The sequence below is a fragment of the Aspergillus candidus genome (assembly GCF_002847045.1).
Source record: "Aspergillus candidus strain CBS 102.13 unplaced genomic scaffold BDW47scaffold_82, whole genome shotgun sequence".
In the NCBI taxonomy this organism is placed as follows: Eukaryota; Fungi; Ascomycota; class Eurotiomycetes; order Eurotiales; family Aspergillaceae; genus Aspergillus; species Aspergillus candidus.
Window position 1 is genome coordinate 1 of NW_020194087.1, and position 27,193 is coordinate 27,193.

Here is a 27,193-nt window from a genome sequence, read left to right on the forward strand (position 1 = left end):
GAGAACGGCCCGGCGGCAGAGTGGAGACCTTCCCTCCACCGTCCAGAGCGGGTAAGAAGGAGGCACGATAGGCTCCGCCCAGCCAGAACCTTTCTTTTTTTCCGAGATCCATGGAGCGTCTCCCGCTTTGAGAACGAAAAGAGATGTAGAAGAGAAAACGGAAAAAAACAGCAGAACAGAGGGCAGTTATCGAGCAATGAGTATCCGAGCTGGGTGGCATCCGGGGAATCCTGAGAGAAATGGACGTGGGCTGCTAACCTGCCAACTTGTTTCCGGGAGTCCAGAAACCATCATGCGAAAGATTGTGCGCCGAGGACGAGGCAAAGCCGGACGGTCCATGGGGCCAGGAGGGTTCTCCTTGCGACGTGGTCCGCGCGCGAACTGCACCGTAAGTCGTTCACCTTTGAAATCGGAGCCATCTACGAGGAAAGTTAGGACCCAGAACATTGCGACGTTAGAACGATCTAGTACATACGGAAGGCTGATGGAGAAACAGGTTAGCCAGTCCATGCGACCACGCGGTCAGCGCAAAGCTGGGAAATAACGGTCTTACCGGGGACAATGTCTCTCGCATCCATCGCATCCTCATACTCGATGAAGCCGAAGCCGTTCATCAGCTTAATCTCGGTAACCTTGCCGGAGCCATGGGTACTGAAATGTTCCTCGATGTCTTGTTTATTCACTGGGATAAGACTCACAGCGTCCGCAGGGAACGCCGTGACAGATGTTAGCTCACTCGCATCAAACGGATAGATAACTCCAGATATTTATTACGGGGCCACCTTGGGATGTCCAGAAATGGGTCAGACGGGGGCAAGAGAGAGGGAAGGGGAAACACAAAGACAACGATAACGATGCGACCGATTGGCCGTAGGCGCGTACAAGGTCTGTCGTCCTCCAGCCGGGCTTCCTATGCGGGCACCGTCGGTGTGACGACGCCGGGGAACGTCCACACATCCGGAGCTGAAACAGGCAAGGGAACCTCTTGGGGGAGTTGTAGGAGAAAGATTGATGGATTCCAGCATACCGTTGCGGGGAAGATTCCCGAGATAGAGTCGAGTGGAAGAAACCTCCGTCATGCTGGGTGGCTGGGTAGCTGTCGCAGCAGAAAGGAAACCGAGAAATCAATGAAGAGAACGAATCCGCACGATTAGGCGCTAAATTCCAAGGCGGATCTGGCCTTTGGAAACCGTGGAGGTTCAAGACGATCCTATCAACCGGTGTGGGAGTAAACACGGTCGTGCAAAGAAAAAAAAAGAGAGTAAAGATAAGAAAAGGTCGGGCCTGGGGATCAACTAGCTATAGTCCTCGGATCTGGTGATAGTTCCGGGTAGTGTGCATCCACAGTTGGAAGGCGCTCCGGAAAGTCAACTAGCTAGCCGGTGGGCCTAGTGAGGAGGGGCTGGAATGTTGGGACCGTGGGAGGACCGATTCAATATCCAGTTTGGCTTAGAAATGCACGGAGATTGGAGAGTTGGATGCTAATGACTCGTATCTGAGACACTGACTGGGGATGAAGTATGGAAGAGAAAGCTAGAGATGAGAGAGACGAAGAAGAGAAAAAGAATGAAGAAGAGGGGAAAGTGAGAGAGGGAAGAGAAGAGAAGAGAGAGAGCGAGAGAGAGAGCGAGAACAAGGCTAGTTTAGTAGATCGATCGCAGGTTGACCGCCAGGCAAAAAAAAAATATAATCATAATAATAATGGATAGGAAGTAAATTAAATTAAATTAACAGGAGACAGGAATTAATAATAGGAATAGTAATATCGATAATAACATGGATGAGAATATGGATAGTAATAATAATAACCAGGAATTTGAAACAGGAGAAAGAAAGACTAGGGCCAAAAAAGTACTGACCAGGATGAATCCGTACTAACGGGGGAGACATACCATACACTCACTATACGATAAGAGTGACTTGTCACTCAGACATGCAAAGTGAGGCGGATGTCTTTGCCCTGGGCCATGATCCACGTGGCCCCCGCTCCTCCCTTTCGGAGTTAATCCTGTCAGTCTGTCAATTTGCTGCTTCACTCTATGATGTTCTGGGTGTCATGTCTGATCATCCCGATGCGGTAGGTGGTACATTCTTCTTGGTCTAGTACATACCTTGCCTATCTATGATGTTTCGTACCTTCTTCGACCGTCCCTCTTCTCACCGGTAAAGATTGGTTGATGGGCCTTCGATATCCTCACGTGTTCACGTGGGCAAAACCCCATCCACGCTGAACCCAGATGAAGTACCCATAAGTATACAATGTACTCGATCGGGCGGACCGCCCGGTGTATTTCCACGGTTCCAGTGGCGGAGAATCCCCACGCGGATCAGCCCCGAGATCGTAGATACATACCTTCTCCTCCCCGACCGACGGCGTAAACTTTGAAACTTTGTCCATCTCCATCCTCCATCTCCAACCACTGATATCATCTCATGTGATCAAGGCAATCAATCAAGGAAACTCGTCATGATACTTAGGTAAGAGAATAATGGAAATAAACTTCTATATACAGACTCCTTGCCAAATTCACTCCAGTCAAGTCAAAAACGCGAGGGCTTTTCGTACACATAGATATTCAACATAGGACCAATGTGGTTATGGACAACGGCAACGGAACCAACTCCGCCACGCAGTCTATCAAGCAACTCCAATACGGTATAAAGTAAATTAATCAAAGGAAGATAAAGGAAACGGGACGGAAAAAGAGACGGGGGCTTAGGTCATGAAATACTTCGGACCCTCGCCTCCCTGAGGCGTCTGCCAGTTGATGTCTTGCGTCGGCACCTTGATGTCGCAGGTCTTGCAGTGGATGCAACTATATCCGCGTTAGTGGTGTTCACCCAAGTGAGAGATAAGAAGAGGAAAAGGGAGAGAAAGAAAAAGAAAAAAAAAACGTACTTCTGCGCGTTGATCTGGAAGCGAACCCCCTGCTCCTTGCTCGGGTCCTCCACGTACTCGTACACTCCCGCCGGGCAGAACCGGTTCTCCACGCCCTGGTACAGCGGCCACGCCGCCTCCGTGTGCTTGTCCCAATCCTTCACCTGGAGATGCACCGGCTGGTCCTCCTCGTGGTTCGTCCCCGTGCGGCTCACGCTCGTCAGAATGTCGAAGCTGATCTTGCCGTCCGGCTTGGGGTACTCGATCTTCTCGTAGGCCGACGCCGGCTTGGTCGCCGCTGCGTCCGTCCCGTGGTGCCGCAGCGTCCACGGCGCCTTGCCCTTGAACAGGAACGCCTCCAGACCCGAGTACATGATCCCGCCGTAGAGACCCAGCGGGGTGCTGAACGACGGCCGCATGTTCCGCACCTCGTACAGCTCCTTCCAGATCGACGACTTCCGGAGCGCATCCTCGTAGTCGAACAGGAAGACGGTGCCGCCGCTGTCATCCTGGAGGGCCGAGAAGGTCGATTCAGCGGCCAGCATACCCGACTTCATCGCCGTGTGGGTACCCTTGATCTTCGGGACGTTCAGGAATCCGGCACTGTCGCCGATCAACGCTCCACCGGGGAAGGCGCACTTCGGGATCGACTGGAAGCCACCCTCGTTCAGCGCCCGCGCGCCGTACGAGATACACTTGCCGCCTTCCAGGACGTCCTTGAACAGCGGGTGATGCTTGAGCTTCTGGAATTCGCCATACGGAGACAGCCACGGGTTCGGGTAGTCCAGGCCCACCACCAGACCGACACTGACCAAGTTGTCGCCGAAGTGGTACATCCACGCGCCGCCGTAGGTGTCCTTGGGCAGGGGATAGCCCATAGCGTGGACGATCTCACCCGACTTGAACTTCTCCGGCTGCACCTCCCAGACCTCCTTCAACCCCAGACCGTAGGTCTGCGGCTGGCTGTTGCGCCGCAGATCGTACTTCTTGATCACCTGCTTGGTCAAGCTGCCGTGGCAGCCCTCACCCAGAAGGGTGACCCGCGCGTGGAACTCCATGCCGCGCTCAAAGCTGTCCTTGGCCTTGCCGTCCCGGCCGACACCGAGATCGTTGGTGGCCACACCGAGCACGGAGCCTTCCGCATTGTACACCAACTCACTCGCAGCGAACCCGGGGTAAATCTCCACACCCACTTCCTCGGCCCGCTCACCCAACCATTTGGTCAATTCGTTCAAGCTGATGATGTAGTTGCCGTGGTTGTGCATCTGCGGGGGGGCGGGGATAGGGTACGCCGAATTCTCCGTCAAAAAGCGCATCTTATCCTCCCCCGCGGGGGTAGCGCCCTCAAACCGCGACGGGTTGTCCTCCGACAGCCAGTCGGGCAGCAACTCGTTAATCGCCGTCGGCTGCATGACATTGCCCGAAACGATGTGCGCGCCCAATTCACCAGCCTTCTCCAGCAAAATGACCCGGAACTCCTCGTTCCCCGCGTCGTTGGCCAATTGCTTTAGTCGGATAGCGGCAGCGAGTCCGGCCGGGCCTAGTTCAGCGGAATGACTCGGTTAGCCACGGCGAGGGGGAAGATTTTCGCAAAAAATGCGACGGGTGCGCCGGAGTTGCTCCTTACCTCCACCAACGACACAGACGTCGACCTCGTCCGTCTCCCTGTCCACCTGGCGGGGGTCGAAATGCCCATTCTCATCCGTGAGTCGCTTCGACAGCGACTGCGAGAACGCCCGCACCTGGCCGGGAGTCCGGCTCCGGGGGAATAATGCTGAGGGACGAGCGGCTTGTCGTGAAAGAAGACTGCTGGCAATTCGGGTGGCATTCGCGGCGGAGGTTCTGGAGGCCCACGACGAAGCGGGTCGTAGTTCTCGCCTCAAGAGAGGCAAAACGGCACCTCTGGAGGCCATCTCGAGAACGATGGCGGAGGGTTGGAAGGAATCGGAGGAGGGTGATCAATGTGTTGGAGAGATTCTATACTGAGCAAAGAGACATATCAAGAGGAAAAAAGAGTAGGGGAAAAAAAAGGAGTTCGCGCGAATGAAGCTAGGTGAACGAAAAGGAAACCCAGTAGTTCAAACCTCGGAGGTTGACACAATTCAATCGGGGCTCCCCCCTCCGTCAATCGGCTCGGAGGAAGTGCAGATGACTAAGGCCCTCTCGGCGGGAGAAGCCTCAGTCAGCATCCGCATCCGAGGTTATGTCTGCCAATGGGAAGAGAGGTGATGGGAATCAAGTCGTCTGTCTTCAACCCGCGTTCCGCCCGCTATCCGCCGTCACTCGCCCCAATAGTATTGCTTCGATGTCATCTAGTCCTGACCTAGTTAACTACTTCAATGTCGATTACTTAACTGACCAGAGATTATTAATCATCATCTTCCTAACTGATATCAGGCATGGGACGCGTCTTGACTAGCCCTTAGTAGGAACTTAATAGAAGCTTAGTCCATGTGATTTCCTGGTCATTATCCGGGGAGGAGAAATCAGATCCGATCTTGTTTATCGATCGAAGTACGGAGTACATCATTGTACTACACACTACATAGTACTAACATACTCATGACTCACAAATCCTGATATATCATCGGAGCGGGATCTCTCTGAGAGACACAACGATAGAGGGGTTCTTCTTCCCAACTCATGCGCCGATAAGAAGTGGCCAGCCTGGTCACCCCGAGGGGCAATCACATGAGCGACCAAAGAACCAGAAGAACCAGGATGTTGCGGTGGCTTTCTGGGAAACGACGTCATCTGACACGTGATGGTCCGCGTCGCCGGGGCTACAGTCTGTCTGTTGAACAGGCTGACAGCTTCTCGAAAACACCCTGCATATCCTTTCTTTCTTTTCTTCTTTTTCACCCATTTTCCCTGTTTTTTTTCTGGCTCGAGTAACCTTGTCACGGAGTTTACCAGCCGGATATCTGACAGTGTATTGATGGGCCGGGGGTCCGTCATCTTCCACGCTGCCGTCCAGTGCGACCCTCAAAAAACAGTGGGAATGCCCTCCAGTATGGTAATGTAGGTAGGTAGGTATTCAGCATACCGCATCGGCATGTAAATTACCATTTGAGGAGCGGGAAAGGCCACTTGTACTCTTGACGGGAACCAGTACTGATTACGTACCCGTGACGGAAACCCCGAGCGCCAAGCCAAACCACCGAAAATCAAATCCAGAGAGAAGTTACTAGTTAGAACAAGGAAAAGCCTCTTGAAGAGACTCGGGGGCGTTTGCGTGCGCCTCCACCAGCGCGCAAGTCCAACCGAACGATCCGTTCGACTAGCAATCACACTGCCGGAAAAAGTTGGCTGATCAACTCGGTGGATCACAAAAGTGTATAAGATCTGGGGAAGGCGAAAAGAAGAAAAAGAGAGAGAAAATGTTGTCACTTGTCGGGCTAGGCAGGCGAGGTGTATAAAGACCGCCAATCACCACGTCACGGCTCCCTACAATAGAGGCTCCTCCAGGATCCGATCGTGAGACCCATGATCCATCCATACGTAACATGCCCCGTCCTCCAAGAAATTTCGTTTATGCTTCGATAGATCAGAAGTCATGATAGACACGAACCAAAGGATATTGCCCTTTGATTCTCTTTATCTCTTTCTTTTTTTTTTTTTTTTTTCTTCTTCTTTCATTCACTCTTTTGATCTGCTATTCCTTTTGATGGGAAGTGATGTGGCTATAAATATTAATACCATCGGTGGACAAACAAGGAACCTGGGGTTGGAATAGGGGCATAAACAGAGTGAAGGAAGAGAAAGAGCTTTATGCAAGCGACCGGCAGAAAAGTTCTGGTTCGAACATCACATTAAAGCGGCAAGGTGATAGGCAGATGGACAAACGCGTCGCGAGGGGAACACCGAGAACAGTAACGCGACAGGAAGAGTGATTGGTTTGGGGGGTTGAGAGTGGGACGGTGTAGCCGACTCACCCTGAGGACAGTCACCAGTCACCACCACAGTGGTAGCCTGGTAGCAGTGGTAGGTTGGACTGGGTGGTCAACGCGAGTGGCTGCAACCATGGCGCCGGTCCAGGAAAGAAAAAAATAGTCATAAAAAAATAAAATTATGAAAAATAAAATTCAAATTAGAAAATATAATTAAAAGAAATGAGAAAAAAAAAAAGAAAAGAAAAAAAAAGAAAAAGAAAAACAGCATCAGAGACTGTCAACCAAACAGAGCGTGCTGAGACTTCATTTAGTGGGTCACCCAGACAATGAGAACAGAGTGGAACCGCCGATCAGCAAACCAGAGGTGAAGGAATGAGCGCTTGCTGGGGAGGGAGGGGGAAAGGAAGGATGAAAGGTTGGCCACCCAAGAGCCGCTAGTAGCAGTCCAACCACTCTCCATCCATGGGCCAAGGTGACCAAAGTGACCGCCCATCACTGTTTTTGCCGCCCGTCGCCGGGCCCAGCCTCCCATTCTCTCTCGTTCTCTCCCCCCCCCCTGACCACACTGAAACCACCCTATATAAAGGCCCAACCTCCCACTTTCCCTCACTCTTGGATTTTTTGATTCTGGTCTTGGCACCGCCCGGAAAGCCATACAGTCGCCCTTCTTCCCACCCGCCTTCCTTCCACCCCCTTCTCTCTCTCCGCGCTCTATCAGAGATCTGGCTATATTATTTAGCATTCTCTGCTCCCTGTGGCTTGACAAGGAAAAAATATCTTTTTTTTCCTGACGAATTTCTGGGAAGAAATTCATTAGGACGGGCTGGAAAAAAAAAAAGATCCAAAAAGGAAAGAGAAGGATTATTAATACTTTTTAGTCCTCTGTCCACCCGTTTCGGTAACTCTTACTGAATTAGGAAGGTTGCAGCCTCACCTCCTCGCCTTCCTCGGTGTGCTTCTCCATCACACTCTCTTCTTCGTTCACCCAGATAGACATCCCAAATTCCAGAAAAGGCAAAAAAGCAAAAAAAGAAAAAAGAAAGAAAAAAGACCTGTTGCGTGTTTGAGCTTCACCAAAAAAACAGTGTTGTTTCTGTCCACTCCTTCCTCTTGTGACTGGTGCCTGTTTATTGTCTTTTAATAGTTGTGCAAGCTACCCTACTTGTGTTTTAAAATCCCTTAGAAAAACACTTGGCTGTGCTTTTTCTAGTCTTGCTGTCTCGCACCTTTTCTGGCTTCATTCCCTTGATCCTTTGACCTCGTGGTTGGGTTCTTTGACGTCTTGATATCAAAGACTTGTTGCTTGTCACTGTGGCTGGTGACCTCGTTGGGCTTGGTTCTCTTTGTGTCTTTGTGAAGTCAAGACACATCACTGTAGGGGAGACATTGAGTTGTTCATCTCCCACAAAAAGGCAAAAAGGGTACGTGCTCCTCTCACTCTTTCGTTTCTTATCTCTTCACGTGTGTGAATGATGTTGGAGGGAAGATTGTTGCTGGCGGTAACAATGGTGGTGGCAATATTGCTTTATTGCCATCGCTGACCGCCCTGGTTGCCACTGTGTTCCCCGGTCATTTGCCTCTCATTCTTGACTTGAAATTCTTTATCTTCTCCTACCTTCTCCACTGCCCCATATGCCCATGTGGTGTGGGTTTGATCTTGCTGTGTCACCCATCTGACAGATTTGGATCGTGCAGATTGTCACTTGCAAGCTCCTGCATACCTTCAGCGTTTGGCTGGTTTACGGCTCGAGTATCCCACTCAGGTCGCAATGGACTCTCTTACCACCCACCCCTCGACCGCCTCCCAGGCGAGGGCGTTTACCTCTCCTGCCTCGCTGTCTTTTCCCGGTGGTGCTGGTGATCTGACTCCGCCCTCGGAGAAAGATGGGAACATGGCAATGGGTGCGCAGGGTGTGAATGGACACGTGAACGGTCAGCAGCAGGGAGGCAATGCCTCTGCCGGCAATGGGGTGACGCCCACGACTCCCGCTACTCCCGTCGCGACCCCTGGTGCTAACACACCGGGGAGTGGCATCGTGCCGACCTTGCAGTGAGTATATTCTTGCTGTCTTTTTCTGGGCTCATCAGAGTACTGAACAAGTCTTTTCTTTTTTTTTTAAGAAACATTGTCGCGACTGTCAATCTTGACTGCCGTTTGGATTTGAAGACCATCGCACTCCACGCAAGAAATGCGGAGTACAACCCTAAGGTATACACATCCACACCTCCCTGAATTTTTTTTTCATCAGGGCACAGTGTGGCTGAACTGTTCTTTCTTAGCGTTTCGCGGCCGTGATCATGCGTATCCGGGAACCCAAGACAACCGCGTTGATCTTCGCCTCGGGCAAGATGGTCGTCACGGGTGCCAAATCGGAGGACGACTCCAAGCTGGCATCCCGGAAGTATGCGCGTATCATTCAAAAGCTCGGTTTCAATGCCAAGTTCACGGATTTCAAAATCCAGAACATCGTCGGTTCCTGTGACATCAAGTTCCCCATCCGTCTGGAGGGGCTGGCTAGTCGCCATCACAACTTCAGTTCCTACGAACCTGAATTGTTCCCTGGTCTCATCTACCGTATGATGAAACCGAAGATTGTGCTTCTTATCTTCGTCAGTGGCAAGATCGTCTTGACCGGCGCCAAGGTCCGTGAGGAGATCTACCAGGCGTTCGAGCTGATCTATCCTGTGCTGTCTGGTAAGGACATTCGGAGACTAGTGGTTGTACCCGCGACCGGAGGCTAACCTATTACTGCAGACTTCCGAAAGGTTTAAACCTCCCTTGGAAATAGCTGACCAGGAAGGTCAACTCGTCCTCCTTCACCTTCACCTTTCCCCCAACCTGTATTAACACCACTTTTTTTTTCACGCGGGGTTGTATTATGAGCACGGCTAGCCTTACCCCTGTGGCTTTCGGTCGCTGCTTCGTCCTTCAGCTCTCCCTTGACGATGTTTCATGCTTTGCATTTGTACGGCGTTCTAGCGACTCGGTTACATACTACCTTGCTGCTTCTTCTTCACAAAGTTCTACCTTTATGTCCCGTTTTCTTTGCAATTAGATAAGTCGCACACCGCAAATCAAGGGGGCGGTACTGTGCGCTGGTCGAATGGTTGCCTCCTACTAATTATTGGCTTGGCGTTCTCACCGAGGCTGGTCTGTCCAACTGGACTGAGACCTTGGCCGGTTCCTGTTTCGAAAGAAACAAGGAAGATAGGTTGAGACCAAAAAAAAATTCCTTTTTCAGCTTTTTTTACTTTTTTTTTTTTTATTCATCAAAAGAGGGATCTCGCCTTCGAATCTTCAAACCTTTCGGTCGAGGAGAAGGTCGATGAAATGCACTTGTTGCTGGATTGAGCTGCTCTTCAGTCTTATGATAGTTTTTACTAGCCAGAGAATGGAGAATAGTCGTAAACCATATCACTTTTTATTCTTCTCATTATTCATGTAACACCGTATGTTAAGTTTGGCTATGCGCAGCTGTACGAACATATATACTAGGCTATGTACGTAGTACAACATGAAGCCATATGTAACATCCACAAATACAACACCCACACCGCGAAGGACCAACAATCATGCCCCCAACAACAACAACAGCAAAACAACAAATGTATCCATCAAAATCGGAAATCGAATGATCTAATCTAAGCCAAAAAGACCAAAATATATATACATATATTCAAAAATCACAGGCGTGAACCCCTCCCAATCTTCTTCCCCTTCGCCAACTCATCCATCAGCCTCACCCCCTTAGGCCCCGACCGACTCCCATCCTCCGTGCCGTCGAACTCCCCCGGCGATGCAGCAGCAGCAGGCCACGTCCACAGCGCACGCAGCTCCGCCTCCAGCTTTCCTTCCAGCGCGTCAACGATCTTGTCGCCGAGGACAGGGAAAAACTTGTATCCGTGGCCACTGCCGCCTGTTGCGAGGAAGAGGCCTTGCTGGGTGGGGTGGTGGTCGATTATGAAGTCTCCAGAGGGACTGTTCATTTCCATCATGGTTAGATTGGGAGGGATCATGTTTGGAAGGGGAGGCAGGGGGGAAGGGGGATGTGATTCGGAAGGGGGCAGTAGGGATGGAAGGAGGGGGGAAATGGAAGACATACGTATCTGTGTACCAGCAAATCCGACTGCTAACAAACGGTCGATCCGCAAAAGCGGGTAGCAGCTCCTTGAGCGCGCCGCGGAACGCCTCTTCTCCCTCCGGTGGGATAGGCACGCCCGCCTCAGGCAGACTGACCTCCATCGTGGAGGTGGAAGCCTGACCACCCTGCACAGGGACAGGGACGGTCTTGGGATTAACGTAGCCGTAGGCGTGGCGGGCGATCTTGAGCAGGTTATTCCGCGGCGGAATGATGAACATGCCTGTAGCGAAGTTTAAGATAGTGGGCATGTTCTCCAGCTGGCGCTGCTCGTCGTCCGAGATGCGCATGTATGCTAGTGCCTGGCCGGTTGAGACGGCCCGCCCGCGGAGGTCGACGAGCTGGGTTGTCCAGGCGCCTGTTGCGAGGATGACGAGGTCGGCTGTGAGGGTTGTGCCGTCGGCGAGGACGACGCCTGTGACTTTGTTGCTGTTGCTGGTGTCGTGGAGAAGGGTGCGGGCTTCGCCCGTGACGAATTTGACCTTGCCGGCCTTGTCGAGCTGCTGCTTTTTGAACCGCACTGTCGCCTCGGCGTCTGACCAGCCTGAGCCCCAGTTGACGTAGCCGCCCGCAACGTCGAGATCAGGACCGTAGGCCGGGGCTGCGCGCACGACGTCTGCCGCGGAGGGCAGCATCTGGACGAGGGACTCGTCTGCTTCGAGCTGGCGCACGTTCTCGTAGCTCTTGATGGCGTAGTGGCGGGCGTTGGTGTCGCCGGAGGGGTAGACGAGGACGAGCCCGCTCTGCGTGTACCGGCCGTCCTGGCCCCATTCGGTGTTGCGCCATTTGGCGATGGCTTCGGCGGCGAGCTTCGTGTACACTGGGTTGGAGTAGTCTGCGCGCACGATGCGTGAGGTGTCGACTGAGGAGCCCTCCGGGTTGGGGATTGTGGGGGAGGATTCCAGCAGGGTGATTTCGCTGGCTGGGTGCCGGCGGGAGAGGGAGTCGGCGGTTGAGACTGTGTGGTCGATTAACACGTTTGTGGGCTTGATATTCTCCCGTCTGTCTTTGACGTCCGGGGGTGAATTTATATGTGGGGTGGGGTAGGGGGCTGAAGCAATTGATTGCACTTACGTCCGAAGACACCTCCCCCCACAATTAAGATCTTCTGTGGCAGAGACATAGTCAGGGTTTCTCTATGTGAAAATATGTACTGTAGGAAGGTGAAGGGCAGTCTGACAATTGCAGTGTGGGGGGAGAATGTCAAAATGCCGATAAGGATTGTGTGACTCCGCGTTCTCCAACGCCGATCTCGCTGCGTTCATCTTTTAGCTCGGCTTTCTCCCGACTCAACCACTCTCCGTCTTCACTTGCCACCACCCCGCTTTATACGTGAGCCTGTCAACAAGGACCACTTTATATCAATCCTGCATGCGCGAAGTCGACTCCATATAGAGTCACAATGAGTGCATCACGGGTCGGTCGGGCGGCCCTGAAAGCAGGCAAAACGCCCATCTCAGGCAAAGGCATCAAAAAGCCCATCGACAGCCCAGGGTATCTTCATCCCTCACCCCATCCCACACTCTTCACCAGATACTAACATAATGCACTCAGAAAACCCCTCCCCAAACGCGCCAACCCCCACCTCACAAACCTCCACTCCAACCCCCCCACCCCAACCCACAAAATGTCCCCCCGAACCCTGACCATCTTCGGCGTCGGCGCCCTCGGCATCAGCACCTACTGCGGCTTCCTATACGCCTCCTACCGGCGCGAAGTCGCACAATCGCAAACCCTCTCCGTCCCGGAGGACGTCTCCGACAGATACAACCACACAGCGCGCACCTTCGACGCGGACGTCGCGCTCTCCGAGAAACTAATGCGCCTCGGCGCCAAGCGACGCGATCTCGTCCGGCGCGCCCGCGGCGACGTCCTCGAGGTGAGCTGTGGCACGGGTCGCAATCTCGAGTACTACGAGCTCGGCGCGGAGAAGGCCAGGGGGTGTCGGTCTGTGACATTCGTGGACCTCAGCCCGCAGATGGTGGAGATCACGCGCGAGAAGTTCCGGAAGCTGTTTCCTGGGTTTGGGAATGTTGCGTTCCGCGCGGAGGATGCTCATGCCGTGACTACGGGCCCTCCTACTCCTGCCGGTGGTGCGGCGCGCGGATGCTACGATACGGTCGTGCAGACGATGGGCGTCTGCTCGATGCCGGACCCTGTCGGCGCGCTGCGCCATCTGGGTAGTATTACGGAGCCGCAGAGGGGCCGTATCTTGTTGCTGGAGCATGGGCGCTCGTACTACGACTGGCTTAATCGCGTTCTGGATAACTTGGCGCCGGCGCATGCGGATAGGCACGGGTGCTGGTGGAATCGGGATATCGGTGCTATTGTGCGCGAGAGTGGGCTGGAGGTTGTTGAGGAGAGACGGTGGCACTTTGGAACGACGTGGGAGTATGTGTTGAGACCAAGAAGGTGATCTTTACAGTTTTTCTGTTCTGTTCTTTTTTTTTCTTTCGTCTTTTTGGGCTATAGACTACTATGTACATTAACTATGATATCCTCACGTGTACTATATTGTACTATATTATTGACAGTTCTGGTCTACTATCACATGTAGAGGCAGTATACAACATGGCGGTGAAACACAAGTATAAACAGTAGATACTAAACACGATAACACACGGTGTACGATAATCACCCAGGAAACTCAGTATCTCGTCAGTATTACCACACCCTGCCGGAGAAGTATGACCAAGTCGAGCGGACCTGACGGAAGAAGCAGGATGAAGTCAACATGGCGTACTCCCTGCACATGCGGGGTCGGATAGCATAGCGGCTGCCGACGCGGCAGACGACGCAAGGCGATGCTTATAGATTATTGATTGACGCAGGTGCGGATGGGTCTTGTGTTTTGGAGATGGGGTATTTATTGCTTGGAGGGAAATGCCTCCAATGTTGGTGTTGGTGGTTGTTGTGGTGTGTGGTGGATATATATTTCTATCAGTGTCTACTACGGATATCAAGATAGTGTACTCCGCATTGAAGGCATGGTTGATTTATGTGTATTATTATTGGAAGTATTGGGTATTTGGATTGATTGTATATATTGCAGTGGGTGGTTGATATATCTGTTCGAATTGTATGTGGCTAATGACTGCCTCGATATATCAATTTGAGGTTACAGTGAACCCCAAACAACATGGCACGGACCGTGATATATAGTTTGAAGAATACGGTATAAAATCTCCCACATTGCATGAAATACATAATATCATGCATGAACAGTCGTACAGAGTATAGACTACCCCATCGAGGGACAGACTACTCCGTACAACTACAGACTACAGACGCAGATAATCCTGCACGGTACAGGTCACAGACAATGCAGGCTCCAGCGGTGGGACTTGCGTCTGACTGAAGGATGATCTTGATGATTTTCATGGGGGTCTCTCTACTAGACAAACCCAGATAGGTAAGATCTGTTGTCTATCAAAGACACCAGATACCAGACACGAGTACAGTCGGCATGCAGTGGCCAGGCAACTGTAGAGGGTAGTCCACCCGTGAGACACACTATGGACTTAGTAGGGAAGTAGATAGACGACGGGTGGATGGAGTCGTGGTCGTAGGGATGGAATGATAGACATTGATGGTATCATCGTCTGGAGACTTTGGAGAAGGGTTGATGATCCCTTGCTGGATCGAGCGATACATCACAATAACAACGCGTAGAGTGATGCACTCGAAATATGGAAGTTTCCACTCTGTCTCTGGAGGAGGGTCGCATCCAAGGGAATAATAACACCGTGTATTGACCTCTTATCTTTACACGATGAACATGGATATCAGCCAATCTTCCTCTCTGTTGTTAGGTTTATTCTATTTTTCTTCCATTTTGTTTCCCCCCTACTTTTTGACTTTTTTTTTTGACTTTTTCCTTCCTGACTTACCTTTTTCCCATGTCTTTCTTTGTTTAGTTCCAGACTGTCTTAGTGCCGACTCCATCTATCCCATCCGATTGGAGTCTCTTCCAACCCTGGTATGTTCTCTCCCCACCGACCACGGTCTGATTCGCCGTGAGAGTTTCAAACGGCGACGCTAGGAACGATTTTACCCTTGGGAATGTTCATTTGGGTAGTGGAGTCTTTTTTTTCTTTTTTTTTTTTCTTTTTCTCAGGGTTAGGCTGGGTGGGGAAAGGTGCATATGTTAGTTGCATCCATCGGCATTAACCCTGTCCTGTAGTTAGTGTTTTTTTTCCCCTACCTAGCTAGTTCGTTCGGTTCCAGTTTCAATTTCATTTTAGATCAGTTTTTTTTTTGTTCTGTTGGATTCGATCCGGCTTGACCGGTGCGAGTTGATGAGGATACTTGCGTGAGTTGGATCTATCTCTATAGTACGGAGTAATCTATTCTATAGTATTCTATTAGATTACGTTACATTATATTCTCTCCATTCTATTTGCTCCATTGTATTCTCCTGACTCTATGATCGATGTGCAGGAATAAGGACCATGGTTGGGTCCGGCCATGATGCACTTACCCGTATCTCCTGCAGCTCTTCTGTGACAGTCGTGTCTTGAGTGGCTTACTGGCTTGCGACGGCGACGCGCCGTCTTAGGTTCCAACAAGTTCGAACAAAAGCCCAGGCAACCGTAGAATAGAGTAGAGATGACAGGAGAGAGTCAAGCGGTCATGGTAAAAGATAGTCGGTGAGCATGAGATCGTCGTTGAATTGACATTAGGCTATTTTTCTTTTATGCTAGGTTATTGTATAGCAACCACCTCGTTTGTTGCAGAAGAGAATCTACTTGTAGGGTTGTTTGTTTGTTTTCGATCCGAACTAGAGACGCAGCAACCAACATCTCCCGGACCAACAACAAGGAGGTAAAAATGGAAAGAAAAAAATGGTAAGGAAAAATCCATTGGAAAAAAATAGAAGAGAGAAAAAGGACGAGTCGGCTGGTGGTGTCTTGAGTGTATGCAGAATCCCCATTGATCCCCGCCACCACCACCAATGAACGACGCTTGAAAATCATCCTGGTCGTCATCCATGGTACGGCAGGCCCAGTCAACACATGGTTGACTCCACTGTCTCTTTTTTTTCTCTCTCTCTCTCTCTCTTCTTGGGCGGGCCATTTTTTGCCCCTTCCCTTTCGGCCGTACTATTTGTTTAGCGCCCTGTTTAGTCGCCCTAAATATGCACAGTCAGTACGAGCCCATACCCCAGATACCTATATCGATGTCAAAGAATGTACGGTGTACGGAGTACGTCGAATGAATGTCCTAGAGTCGACATGTATAGATCCTCGTCTGTACATCCAGCGGTGAACAGGGATTCTGCTTCTCATCTATCAAGTTTCGTGATTCCTCCCACCCCTCCTTGGTTTTCGTCCCAAAAGGAGGGGTAAAGAAACAGGGCGACCCAAGGCTGGGATAAAAAAACACCATCATCATCATATCATCGTAATCAGAATAAACCACTAAGAGTAATTCTAATAATAATGATAATCATATTGAGTCATTCCTCGGTCGTTCCTCGTCTTCCGGTATGTTGAGAGGATTCCACTCCATCATACCATCGGATGGAAAGAGAGGGAAGAATATAATTAAAATTAAAAAAAAAGTCAAGAGAGCGAAGCAACCGTGGAAGAAGACTAAGTAGTCGTTGTTACTAGTAGACTAGAGAGAAAGAGAGAGAGAAAAGAGGCTCCATGGCTAATCAGCCAATTGACGCCACCCTAAAACATCCGTTTCTTATTATTTGGATTCTTACCTGGACCTGTTATGATTTTCTCTCTCTTCTTTGCCTCTGGATTCCCTCTCAAGTGATATTTCATTTTTTTTTTTTTCCCATCTCCACCAAAACCCACCAGAAGGGAAAAGAAAAAGGAAGATCCAGAGAATTGTCCACCGTGATTCCTGAGGCTTCCCGATATTATTATTATTACTTTATTATTACTATTATCATTACGATTACTCTCATTATTTCCATCTCTCTCTACTCTCGCGCTCTCCGTCTCTCCATCTCCCATCTTTTTGTTTTGTTTTCATAATTTCAATCTTCTTATTCTTATCCTTATTCTTAGTCCTTGTTCTGATCTTCCAGCCGACCAACGGATTGTGATCACTGCTCTTCTCCATACCGGGATCCATCGCAACATCATCTTGTCTCTCCCTCCCTTTCCTCTCTCTCTCTCTGTCTCTCTGTCTCTTCTCTCTCTTCCCTCTCTCCCATCTTCCCATCTTCCCACTCTTCCTGTCTCTTTGGTTTCATCCTTCCATCTTCTCCCCTATCTACCCGTGTGTTCCTAATCTTGTCCTTTTATCTCCGTACATCTCGTGTGGTTTCTTGGCCCTGTCTTGGTGGTTATTGTTTGTTATCGTTGGGTCTAGTCTTGTTTTATTACCTATCCATTCCATCCTTTGTTACCACTGTATCTCTACTCCATCTACCACACCTTATTACTCCTTATTGTTCTCCCCCCCACGCCTGTACTTGTACCAACCACCTCGTTCCCCCTACAATCTTCCTCTCTTCTCTCCCCATCATCTTCCGGCCTCTCTTTCGTTCCTGTCATTCTATTATGCCTTACAATACTCGTCGCAAATCGTTGTCCCTGCCATCCTTGGGTATTCACTTGCCGAGTTCCTCCCGTCGCTCCCCGTCTACCACCAAATCGTCGCACGCGACGGATGATCAATTGCCTCCCCCCAAGAAGGTCAAGAGGTCACACCACTCCGGTTCGCTGTCTCCAGAGCCCTCGACTCAAATAAAGGGGCAATTCGCCCGTCCCTCAGGACGACGCGCCACCGTCGAGCACACGCCACCCCCGTCGCCGGCCGATCTGGTCGCCCCCAAGATCGACACCGAAGGGATCAGCGATGACATCGTCGTCGGCGTGATCGAGCAGTTGGAAAAGACGGGCAACCGCCCGCACTTGGTCAAGGAGCTCGCTGCTATCTTACTCTCCTTCAACGACAATGTCGCAAAGTACGCGCCCTCCTTTCTTTTATCGTCTCGGTGATTTTGGTTGGTGTGCTAACCTTCATCGATTATAGCTCTGCAAATCCCGCCGCATTATTATCTTCGCGGCTGAACACATATATGAAACGTCCTTGGACGGCCCTCGCGCCGTGTCCGTTGGCCAAGGAGTTGATTCCCGTTCATCCGCGGAAAGTGTATTATTACCTCAACTCGATGCCGCGCCAACCCTTCCCAGAGAATTCGGACGATATCGTCATTCCCGGGATGGAGGGCAACAGCATCACCCCCAGCGTGTCCAGTGTCGATATGGATGAGGATGACGCGTTCGCCCGTGAGCGATCGCGTCTGAGCCCGAGTCCCGAGGTGGACCTGTCCCCTCCCGAGGACGACGAGAACGCCGAGCTGGGCGGTCGGGACGGCTCCAATAGTGCCGGTCACCGGGCGGACTTCACCGATCCGCACCACGCCCGCCTCTCCAGCTCCCACCGGGCGGCCTCGCCACCGCTGGAAGGCGACGAGAAGGAGTTCACGCAGACTGCCAGTGCTGTTCGCGAGCGGGCCTCGTCGGAACAGAAGGCTAGCCAGTTTGAGGGCGTGCGCGGCGGCTTTTCCGCCCTGACGGAAGGGCTGAATGAGCTCGACGCTCGGATGAACCTCGCCGACTCTCCGGTCGACGATGGCCCCCTGTCCTCCATCAGCAGCGCGCGGTTCTCTGGCAGTCCCGACAGCGACTACTTTTCTCCCAGCGCCTCGGAGCGGTCTCCGCTCGACAGCCCGTTCACCCAGATCTCTGCTCGCGAGACGGCCGGGATCGACCTCCTGGGCACCTCCCCGTCTCCCTCCCTGACCTCTGTGGCCTCGTCGCTTTCGTCGGGCACGAGTGTGGTGTCGGACGATGGCTTGGATTTGGATCTCCGCACCGAGGCCCTCGCCGGCGCCCCGCAGATCAGTCTGCCGGAGGATCCCGACGCGACGCCCGTCTCGACGCTCAAGCGGTCCATCGACATGCTCAACAGCGGGCTCCCCGACCTGGACCTGGAGATGTCCGACCTGACCGAGCCGGACACGAAGCTCTCGCTGCGGACCCAGGACTTTGCCAACACCGACATCGAGATGGTCTTTGCCTCCGATTCGTGGCGGGAACTCCAAAGTCCCGAGACTGTGGATGTCCATGAGCTGGATGAGATGTTCGACGAGATTTGAACCATCTGTCGTCGTCATCTGCCCGCTCCGTACTCTCCCAGGATCGCTCTTGGATTTTCTTTCTCGCCGAGATAGATCTAAGAAGCCCTTCATGTTGCACTCTCTACTTTAGTGCCTTCGATCTCTTCATTCTCCCATCTCCCCGTCTGATCCTGTACATTTCTGGATTTTTAATGACCGACTCTGCATTTGTTTGTACCTGCTCTTCCGACGAATATGCCCTCTCTACGTGTACATATATTTCTTTCCTCCTTTCCGCGCTTTCTTTTTATCTCTTGATACCTATCTGTCGTTCATGATCTGTTATATTCTTGGTTGGTTTGATGTTTTCCTCTCAACTCTATAGACTGCTTGGGGAGGAACGAAGACGTGACGTGTGGCGGACCCTGGGAGCCGCCGGACGAAAAAAAAGGACGGGAAGAAATGCTCCCCAAAATAACAAAATAACCGGCGTGATCTCCTTGTTGTCTCTGTTTTACCATATCTGCTGTTGGTGCGGACCGGTGTACTTAAATGAAAGGATTTTGCACCTACCTTAGAATGATATCTCCTGGATCGCTCGCATTCATGTCGCGTACCTCGGACGGGTGTCTTATTGTAATCTGCGACGAGACGCGGTGATTGGTTCCTTATTTTCCCTATTTTGGATCGCGATCTCCACCTACTTTCTCTCTGGAGGTCTGATTGGGCTGGTGACGTCGCCTTGTCCATCCAATCCCCATCTCAGCCTTTATGCTGGGAATTCTTCGATCTCGCCGCAGTTCGGCCTGAGGCCGAATGGCCATCAATGACTGACTGCCTTAGGAAGTCAGAGTCTATCTTATCTCTCCTCCATCTATCAATTTTGCGTCCCGTCTCATCATCCTCCCACCCCTCTTCCATCAATCCATCTCCGTCGTCTCCTCAATTCGCCTGACGGATCGCATTCTTCCGCCAAAGTACTTGATATCCATTCAACGACACCCGATCCATCACGCATGAGTGCCTCCGCAGCATTCTATTACCAACTCGCCACTCCCACACACTCCCTCCGGTGGGGGTGATCCATCACCATGGAAAGGGAAAGCCCACCGCTACCCCAGTTAGACAACCCAAAGAACACTTGCGAAGCCCTCTCGCAGGGAGCGCCCAACATCGTGCTGACTATGAATCTTCCATCGCGTCTCAGCACCTTGGCCCCCGCCCCAGCGCAATCGAAGATAGCCCCGCGAGGCAATAACGCCGAGAAAAAACCTTCTCTCGCGGGCAATGCGAAGGTCGCTATACCCCGGCAGAACGCTGCCACCCCCCGGTACAGTCGGCGTGTACCGTTGGCGTGCGTATCGTGTCGTCAAAGGAAGACGAAGTGTAGTGGCGATACCCCCGTTTGTCGACAGTGCAAGGAGTTGAGGATTGGTTGTCAGTATCCTGTTTCCTGGCGGGAAAGGACTAAAGGGTATGTTGTGCTTGGTTCTTGTGGATCGTTTCTGTCTCTTTCTGGTTCATGTGCCATCTGCGCGATTATGGGCTAAGTTGTGCTTATAGGCAGATCAACAACCTTGCCTCTCAGGCTACGGATTATGAAAATTTGTTGAAGGATATTGGCACTTTTGTGGACGGTCGAACTGCTGAGCGTATCAAAGGGATGTTGGACAAGGTATGTGTGACCGTTTGCTGTGTTGCTCATGTTTGACTGGTTAGAATCAGCCGCGCTGATACGGAACAAAGTACTCTGCCACTACTGGAAGCCCATCAGGTAGTTCCCAGTGTCAGTCCGTTACGCCGCAGGATGAAGACAACGATGATGTCGAGAGTTTACCCTCGTCGATCGGTTCCTTGGAAGCCATCGATCGCGTGGAAGAGGATATCAATCGAAACCCAGATTCGAGAGCCACGGGCTATATGGGGAAGAACTCCGAAGTCACTTGGTTACAGAGGCTTCGGAAAGAGACGGAGCAACGCTCTCAGAACCTGCCTGGGACCTACGAGGGTCCGCACGAGGGGGAATTTTCCATCCATGCCCTGAATTACCACCTCGACGACTTGGACGTCTCTGTCCCCGGTCCGGTGCAGGTTTACAAGATGCCACCGCACCAGGTGGCCGACAAGCTCTTCGAGGACTATCTCACCACCGTCCACCCGTTCTTTCCCATCATCAGTCGCACGCTGTTTGCCTCCCAGTACAAGACCTTCTTTGACTCGGCCGCTCGTCCCGGAGACAAGTGGCTGGCCATCTTGAATCTGATCTTTGCCATCTCTGCGCGACACGCCCACTTGATCCAGGCTCCGTGGCGCGGTGAGCCGGACGACCATCTGGTCTATCTGACCCGTGCGCGGATCTTGAGTATGAACGGGGATGTGCTCTTTAGCCATCCGGACCTGCAACAGGTCCAAGTTGAGGGCTTGCTTGCATATTACTTACTAGCGACGGATCAGATTAACCGGTGTGTTTCTCCCTTGACAGAACTGACTGCCCCCCCCCCACGTCTGAACGAACGATCATCCTAACGAAATCGACAGGGCTTGGAGAATCGAAGCACTGGCTGTGCGGTCTGCGATCACTCTCGGACTCAACATGAAGAACACTAGTGAGCAAACGTCAAGCATCTCTAAAGAAGCACGCTACCGGGTGTGGTGGTCTCTTTACACCTTTGAGCACATGCTCGGCATCATGACTGGCCGCGCCTCATGTATCCAGGACGGCATCTGCACGACCCCCTATCCTCTACCGTTCGAAGAGGAACGGCTCGCGGAGCCGCCGGCGACGAAAGTCCTCACCGACGGGGACGCACGAGCAGACTTGATCGACAACGCGGTGTCAAGTGCTCATGTCCGGCACGTCCCGCTCAATCCCCGAGGCGGCAAAGATGCCAAACACACGGATAAGGAGCGCGATACCTCGTGGCTGAGAAATCTCCCGCCATGCAACGCCATGGGTTTCATGTACTACGTCGACCTCTCGGTCATTGTGCAGGAGATCGTCAACCGTGTCTATTCCCTGGACTGCGCCGTGACCCCGTGGGCACACATTGAAAATCGAATGGGTGAGCTGCGATCGCGCATCGATCTGTGGCATTCGAACCTCCCAGAAGCGTACGACTTCGCTCGCAGGGACGAACACCGGGTCGATCTCCTCCGCAGCAAGCTCTTCCTCGGCTTCCACTACTATAGCGCCCGGATCACCCTAGGTCGTCCATGTCTATGTCGCCGAGACGCGCACCACGCGGGGTCCCCCGACAAGCCACCGTCATTCAGCCATGAGATGGCGGTAACTACATTAACCGCAGCACGCATGATGCTCGATCTAATCCCCGACACGCCCGACCCCCTTCGTCTATACCAGATCTCCCCATGGTGGTGCATCCTGCATTACCTCATGCAAGCTGCAACCGTTCTCCTCCTCGAGTTGTCCTTCGCGTGCATCCACATGCCCGACCACGAAAACACCTTCCTGCTCCTGAGCAAGAAGGCCATCCGCTGGCTGTTCGCCATGGCCGATTACGGCCTCGCCTCTCGTCGCGCCTGGGAGCTCTGCGATAGTAACTTCCGCCGCATCGCCCAGGGTATGAACTACGATGTCAGCGACCTTCCAACATCGCATTACGCTTTTACTTCGGGCGATATACCGACCGACTCGTTGAACTCGGGCCAGACGAGCGGATTTGGCCCCGCGCCCCTGCTTTATGATTTCATTCAGCAACAGCAGCAGCAGCAACAGCAACAGCAACAGCAACAGCATAATCAACAACTCCCGCAGGACAGTTTCCCTGCCACTACCGACCAGATCCGCCCTCCGTATACTGGTGCTCCCACCGCAGACGGAATGCCCTCAAGTCTGCCTATCTCTCCTGGTAATGATGCCTACTTCCCGTATGATCCCATCTGCGGCGAGTTTATCAGGTCGTTCTTCCCTGCGTCGCAGGATGAGGATTATTGGAGTCATCCGCAGGGTTGATTCATCATTACCTCCTCCTCTCTCCCCCTGCCTCGTTCTTGCTCCTCTTCTTCTCTTTCTTTCTTTTTTTTTTCTTCTTATATCTTTGATTTCATTCCCTTGTAAATATTCCCCTTTTGCACTTAGTTTTTCTCTTCATGATCCGGGATATTGTGGGTTTCTCAATCTTCTTCATTATACCTCGGCAGTTGTTCATCTTCTCATGCCTTTCCCCTGTACTCTTTTTTTTTCTTCTCCTATTCTTTCCTCATGCTTATTTTCATTCTCCCTCCCCCCCCTCTGTTTTTATGCTCTCTTCTTTCTTCTTTTCTCCGCTTTGCTTTCGTTTCATACATGAATACGCCAAAAGGGTATACCTTCTTCTGCTATACGAAAGTTTTATGATAATTATGTTTTGAGTTTCAGCTAGTGCAAGTCTCATGGCCAGTATGGCCATTGAGAATGACAATATATGGAATAATACATCGGTTTAGACACTTCTTACCTAGATAAGAGTAGTATGTTATGCTTTGTGTGGCGTAAGCAAGCAGCTATGCAAGACGGAAGGAGAAGTCAGGTTGGGAAATTCTCGTGGTGGGTGATTGTGTTGGTGGATAATAGATATATAGAAGATAGATGGTGAAGATGAGCCTGGTATCAATGCATGGAGCTATAACAAACAGAGACAAAGTGAATACATAGTTGAACAATCAACCTTCACAAACGAGCATGCTGTAGATGTAATGGAAGAATAGATGTAATGTAATATAATATAATATAATATACAAGGAGAATCCCCCCACCCAAACAAGTGTATATATCACAGTTGAAAAACAAAGAACAGACGCTAGAAATCTTGTATAGAGATAATACATATGCTGAAACCGTACAAGTAAGAGAAAAAAAAGTAATTTATCTCTTTTCAGTAGAAAGTGCCCCTTAACGTGTCTTAGACTGACCCCTCTCCCGCCGGCGACGATAGAGCAAGCCGCCTACCTCGCGGTTGATCTCGCGGCGGCGAACCCGGAAGGTTTCGAACTTCTCGATGCAGAATTCGAGGATTGGTCGGGCGGGGTTGTTAGTATCGTTGTTGTTGGCCACTTGTCCCTGTCCCGATGGGGCTGATTCTGTGGAAGACGGGGAAGAGGAAGACTGGTACTCGTTGTATTCTTTCACAGCCGCCTGGGCGATGATACGGATTGTATTAGCGTTAGGAAGCACGGCCTTGCTTTGGATTTGTTTGAAGTACTGCGCGTCGAAGTGCGGGTCGCCGCGCGCGCGGTTGCGCTCTTTGTTCAGGTATAGCCTGGGGATGCCGCCTTCTTGGAGACGGCGGAGCGTCGGCGACTTGAGGTCGAGGCACCATCTGTCCCAGAGGCGTTTGCCGGCTGCGCTGCCCTGCGTGTCGACTACGGCGGAGAGAATCGGGTGGAAGGTTGCGGCGGGAATGTGGGGGATTGCGCTGTGCGGGGAGGGGGAGAAACGGGCGCGGAGGGCGGCGGAGGCGGCTGTTGCGGTGTCTTTTAGGGAGCCGCCTGGGATGGACTGGAAGAGGCGGATGAGGCTGTGGAGGGAGCGGTCTTGGTAGTGTGTTTCGGAGTGGCGGTGGGGTTCGTTGAATTCGCCGCTTAGGAGTCGGCGGAGGATATCTTTTGCTTGGGTGAGCTCGTTTGATGCTTGTGGATCGGCGGGGTTCTGCTGAGCGGTGTGCTCGAGTCGGATGACTGCTGCTGCGAGCGCTGCTACGTTGCTGTGGCCCCAGGATTTGGCGCGGTATTCGCGGAGGTACTCGAGCATCGGAACAACTTGGTCCCATTGGCCCATTGCGACCCGGAAGTTGAGTAGAGTGCGCAGGATGTTTGCGGAGAGGGGCTGGCCGAGAGAGGAGGTGGTGGCGTCGCAGAGAGCGGTGTTCTTTGTGGCTGCCGCGAACCGGATGATCGCGGGGGCTAGTGCTTGATCCCCGTAGGCGCTGGGGGGGATAGGGGAACCGTCGATGTCGCTGGAGAAGAGCATCCACTCGCCAAATGCATACTCTCGGGACACAGTGACTAGGTCGAGCATATGGGCCAACGTGATGTTCGAGACTTGCGGGATTGAGGACTCGAACACCCGCAGGGCTGGAAGGCGGGCCATGTCAAACGTAGGGAACCAGTCCATCGGGGGTTTATCCAGGATCGATGAGGAAAAGAAGTCGCCGATGCGTTGCATCTTACTCGCGTCAGTCACGGCCTGTAACCACTCGAAAGCATTGATAGCATCGCCACAGAGTCGCTGCAAGGCGTAATATCGGATGTTGTATTCGATGAGTCCAGACAAGGCCGCAGTTTCATCGTAGAGCTGAGAGGGAGTAAGTGGGTCCAGATCCTCGTCCCTCAATTCTAGATTGCTTTCCCAAGGGGGCACGACGTGAGGAGTAAGTCTCAGGAGGTTTTCAAAGGCTTGAGGATCGCTCTTTGCGTCGAAGCCGCCAGATTCCAGGACACGCACGGTAAACCAATTGGACGATCTGGACGTTGGGAGAAGCTCGCTGTCGGAACTGGTTGGCGTTATGGCGAACTTCAACGACGACGCGGAGCGGATGAGTGCCGTTGGTGAGACGCCTCGAAAACCCAGTCCTAGATATACCAGATTGGGAAGGTTGTCTAGCAACGAAGCGACGACTTCCTCACTGACCGTCCGCTTCCCCAGCCCATTGAAAGGAGTCGGATTGACCCGTCTCCGTGGGGGCGAAGGGCGAATGTCACTACCTGGCTGGCGCCACGAGTCTTCCCGGTCGATGTTGGTGTCTCTCACCAAAGTTGGATCTTCCAGGAGAGGCTTCCAACTTCGGAACCCCCAAGCCTGGTCCCCCTTCCGCCTTTTCATCTGTTCTATGAGCCATATGCCTTCTGTCACATGACCGTGCTCCACGCAGCACCAGAGGATGAATTCCAACCAAATCTCCGGCCCGAGTTCGCGAATACCCATCCTAAACGGTACGTAAGGAGAGTCTTCGCCCGCTGCCGCCGCCTTGGCTGCGACTTCTGCTTCGTGCACTAACCAAGCCGCATCCGACAGGACACTCACAATATGGGTAGAAAGCAAGTGGATACCCGGAGGCCGAAGGGTGTTCTTGTAGAGTTCCTCCCCAGGGATGTACTTATACACTCTGTCGGAGACCGCACCGGAGTGGTGCAGGCGAGCCAGAACCTGGAAGACATAGGACATGGCCAGCTTCGCTTCACTGGGAGGTGCGTCGGCCGCATCAAGTATGATCGAGCCCAGAGACGGCCACAGTTCTGCCATGAACCGCTTCGAGTGGTCATCTGCCAGTGGCCGCTCCGTCATCGCGTCAAGGCTGGTAAATCCAGGAACCAGCGGTACCTCTGAGCCCGGCACGAGCCGTGGTACCGGTTTTTGTCGTTTAGCAGTCAGTTCATCCAGCGATTCCGACGAGCCCGAGCCCCAGTTAAGATTGGACAGCGGCCGGGATGGCACTGCGACCTCGTTGAGGGTGTCCGCGGCATCCAGCAAACGGTTCAACAAGGCGTGAACCGCAGGCCAATTGTGTTTCCGAAATCCCAGCTGTGACAAGAGGCCCAAGTTTCCCGACATCCTCGCATGGAAAAGCAGATTGGTCAACTCGATCGTCTGTACCAGCGAGTCGGCCGCGCTGGCAGCCGTACCGTCCGACGCAACAGCATCCGGCGCAGCATTCTCGGGGGATTTTCGCAACGACGGCGGAATGTACTGGTCCAGCAGTGAGAGCCATGCCTCAGGGTTTTTCTCTTGCGGCCCCGGAACCGGGCATCTCTTCATCTCTAGCTGAACATGCTTCTCGAGCAATCGGCGGTCGATCGGAGGCCTGGTGTGCGCGGAGAACGGGCGACTCCATTGTCGCCTCCCCGGGAAAGGTCTCCCGACCTGGCGAGCCCGGGGGAGTAGCGCGCGAGGGTGCGATATCGAGGGAGAAGGTGAGATGAACCTGCAGCCCAGACACGGCAGACGAGCTGGACCCAGGCACCTTTTCATGACACGACGGAGGATCTCGCGGAGGAGAGAAGCGGGCGGGGAGAATCCAAATGTCGAGATGGCCGGCGCACGGGATTTCTGTGGCGCATGTCTAATCGTTCAGCCGTAGTCGCATATCATCTAAGATTACCGGGAAGGTGCAATTGAAAAGATATCCGTTATTCAAGGGGGTTGTTTGACAGAAGATGCAGTGGCAGCTTTTTGTCGATCCCGAATTCAAAAATCAAA

At 52.3% G+C, this 27,193-nt stretch overlaps 11 protein-coding genes across 11 annotated transcripts; 7 read left to right on the plus strand and 4 right to left on the minus strand.

The window, feature by feature from the left end:
* Nucleotides 1-22: 22 nt before the first annotated feature.
* Nucleotides 23-1,589, minus strand: BDW47DRAFT_113513 (uncharacterized protein). The gene is made up of 4 exons (XM_024814432.1): nucleotides 1,028-1,589; nucleotides 554-682; nucleotides 476-481; nucleotides 23-419 (listed from the first exon to the last, which is right to left on the minus strand). The coding sequence occupies exons 1-4, from the start codon at nucleotides 1,077-1,079 to the stop codon at nucleotides 187-189; spliced, it is 420 nt and encodes a 139-aa protein (XP_024667676.1). The 5' UTR covers nucleotides 1,080-1,589; the 3' UTR covers nucleotides 23-186.
* Nucleotides 1,590-2,573: 984 nt separating this feature from the next.
* BDW47DRAFT_90243 (electron-transferring-flavoprotein dehydrogenase) lies at nucleotides 2,574-5,136 on the minus strand. Its single transcript, XM_024820175.1, has 3 exons — nucleotides 4,506-5,136; nucleotides 2,900-4,418; nucleotides 2,574-2,816 (listed from the first exon to the last, which is right to left on the minus strand). Exons 1-3 carry the CDS (start codon nucleotides 4,789-4,791, stop codon nucleotides 2,717-2,719), a joined length of 1,905 nt encoding a protein of 634 aa, XP_024667677.1. The 5' UTR covers nucleotides 4,792-5,136; the 3' UTR covers nucleotides 2,574-2,716.
* A 378-nt stretch (nucleotides 5,137-5,514) lies between these two features.
* Nucleotides 5,515-6,510, plus strand: BDW47DRAFT_113516 (uncharacterized protein). Its single transcript, XM_024814433.1, has one exon. It carries the CDS (start codon nucleotides 5,643-5,645, stop codon nucleotides 5,901-5,903), a length of 261 nt encoding a protein of 86 aa, XP_024667678.1. The 5' UTR covers nucleotides 5,515-5,642; the 3' UTR covers nucleotides 5,904-6,510.
* A 2,030-nt stretch (nucleotides 6,511-8,540) lies between these two features.
* Nucleotides 8,541-9,543, plus strand: BDW47DRAFT_129717 (TBP family protein; the record flags this gene model as incomplete). Its single annotated transcript, XM_024817026.1, has 4 exons — nucleotides 8,541-8,821; nucleotides 8,893-8,980; nucleotides 9,052-9,466; nucleotides 9,527-9,543. 4 exons carry the CDS (start codon nucleotides 8,541-8,543, stop codon nucleotides 9,541-9,543), a joined length of 801 nt encoding a protein of 266 aa, XP_024667679.1.
* Nucleotides 9,544-9,650: 107 nt separating this feature from the next.
* BDW47DRAFT_120993 (uncharacterized protein) lies at nucleotides 9,651-9,988 on the plus strand (the record flags this gene model as incomplete). The annotated part of the gene is made up of 2 exons (XM_024815556.1): nucleotides 9,651-9,792; nucleotides 9,828-9,988. 2 exons carry the CDS (start codon nucleotides 9,651-9,653, stop codon nucleotides 9,986-9,988), a joined length of 303 nt encoding a protein of 100 aa, XP_024667680.1.
* A 242-nt stretch (nucleotides 9,989-10,230) lies between these two features.
* On the minus strand, nucleotides 10,231-12,084 carry BDW47DRAFT_90283 (NAD(P)/FAD-dependent oxidoreductase). Its single transcript, XM_024820176.1, has 3 exons — nucleotides 11,985-12,084; nucleotides 10,875-11,868; nucleotides 10,231-10,750 (listed from the first exon to the last, which is right to left on the minus strand). Exons 1-3 carry the CDS (start codon nucleotides 12,031-12,033, stop codon nucleotides 10,456-10,458), a joined length of 1,338 nt encoding a protein of 445 aa, XP_024667681.1. The 5' UTR covers nucleotides 12,034-12,084; the 3' UTR covers nucleotides 10,231-10,455.
* A 228-nt stretch (nucleotides 12,085-12,312) lies between these two features.
* On the plus strand, nucleotides 12,313-13,326 carry BDW47DRAFT_120995 (class I SAM-dependent methyltransferase; the record flags this gene model as incomplete). The annotated part of the gene is made up of 2 exons (XM_024815557.1): nucleotides 12,313-12,404; nucleotides 12,465-13,326. The coding sequence occupies 2 exons, from the start codon at nucleotides 12,313-12,315 to the stop codon at nucleotides 13,324-13,326; spliced, it is 954 nt and encodes a 317-aa protein (XP_024667682.1).
* A 3,373-nt stretch (nucleotides 13,327-16,699) lies between these two features.
* Nucleotides 16,700-19,621, plus strand: BDW47DRAFT_113524 (uncharacterized protein). The gene is made up of 2 exons (XM_024814434.1): nucleotides 16,700-17,841; nucleotides 17,910-19,621. The coding sequence occupies exons 1-2, from the start codon at nucleotides 17,435-17,437 to the stop codon at nucleotides 19,036-19,038; spliced, it is 1,536 nt and encodes a 511-aa protein (XP_024667683.1). The 5' UTR covers nucleotides 16,700-17,434; the 3' UTR covers nucleotides 19,039-19,621.
* Nucleotides 19,201-19,621, plus strand: BDW47DRAFT_90295 (uncharacterized protein). Its single transcript, XM_024820177.1, has one exon. The coding sequence runs from the start codon at nucleotides 19,362-19,364 to the stop codon at nucleotides 19,575-19,577; it is 216 nt and encodes a 71-aa protein (XP_024667684.1). The 5' UTR covers nucleotides 19,201-19,361; the 3' UTR covers nucleotides 19,578-19,621.
* A 562-nt stretch (nucleotides 19,622-20,183) lies between these two features.
* BDW47DRAFT_120997 (putative C6 transcription factor) lies at nucleotides 20,184-22,972 on the plus strand (the record flags this gene model as incomplete). The annotated part of the gene is made up of 4 exons (XM_024815558.1): nucleotides 20,184-20,473; nucleotides 20,563-20,674; nucleotides 20,746-21,461; nucleotides 21,538-22,972. 4 exons carry the CDS (start codon nucleotides 20,184-20,186, stop codon nucleotides 22,970-22,972), a joined length of 2,553 nt encoding a protein of 850 aa, XP_024667685.1.
* Nucleotides 22,973-23,786: 814 nt separating this feature from the next.
* BDW47DRAFT_113527 (uncharacterized protein) lies at nucleotides 23,787-27,123 on the minus strand. The gene has a single exon (XM_024814435.1). It carries the CDS (start codon nucleotides 26,963-26,965, stop codon nucleotides 23,891-23,893), a length of 3,075 nt encoding a protein of 1,024 aa, XP_024667686.1. The 5' UTR covers nucleotides 26,966-27,123; the 3' UTR covers nucleotides 23,787-23,890.
* Between the last annotated feature and the right edge of the window lie 70 nt (nucleotides 27,124-27,193).

Bases quoted from the DNA above. Each gene is read 5' to 3' on its own strand.
- BDW47DRAFT_113516 (XM_024814433.1), top strand. From the start codon at position 5,643: ATGGTCCGCGTCGCCGGGGCTACAGTCTGTCTGTTGAACAGGCTGACA.
- BDW47DRAFT_90295 (XM_024820177.1), top strand. From the start codon at position 19,362: ATGTTTTCCTCTCAACTCTATAGACTGCTTGGGGAGGAACGAAGACGT.
- BDW47DRAFT_113513 (XM_024814432.1), bottom strand. From the start codon at position 1,079: ATGACGGAGGTTTCTTCCACTCGACTCTATCTCGGGAATCTTCCCCGC. The intron at 683-1,027 runs GTATGCTGGAAT...GTCTTATCCCAG, and splicing joins CGGGAATCTTCCCCGCAACG to TGAATAAACAAGACATCGAG.
- BDW47DRAFT_90283 (XM_024820176.1), bottom strand. From the start codon at position 12,033: ATGTCTCTGCCACAGAAGATCTTAATTGTGGGGGGAGGTGTCTTCGGA. The intron at 11,869-11,984 runs GTAAGTGCAATC...TCGACCACACAG, and splicing joins GGGGGGAGGTGTCTTCGGAC to TCTCAACCGCCGACTCCCTC. The intron at 10,751-10,874 runs GTATGTCTTCCA...GGAAATGAACAG, and splicing joins ATTTGCTGGTACACAGATAC to TCCCTCTGGAGACTTCATAA.
- BDW47DRAFT_90243 (XM_024820175.1), bottom strand. From the start codon at position 4,791: ATGGCCTCCAGAGGTGCCGTTTTGCCTCTCTTGAGGCGAGAACTACGA. The intron at 4,419-4,505 runs GTAAGGAGCAAC...CCGCTGAACTAG, and splicing joins CGTCTGTGTCGTTGGTGGAG to GCCCGGCCGGACTCGCTGCC. The intron at 2,817-2,899 runs GTACGTTTTTTT...ACGCGGATATAG, and splicing joins TTCCAGATCAACGCGCAGAA to TTGCATCCACTGCAAGACCT.
- BDW47DRAFT_113527 (XM_024814435.1), bottom strand. From the start codon at position 26,965: ATGAAAAGGTGCCTGGGTCCAGCTCGTCTGCCGTGTCTGGGCTGCAGG.
- BDW47DRAFT_113524 (XM_024814434.1), top strand. From the start codon at position 17,435: ATGCCTTACAATACTCGTCGCAAATCGTTGTCCCTGCCATCCTTGGGT. The intron at 17,842-17,909 runs GTACGCGCCCTC...CATCGATTATAG, and splicing joins TTCAACGACAATGTCGCAAA to CTCTGCAAATCCCGCCGCAT.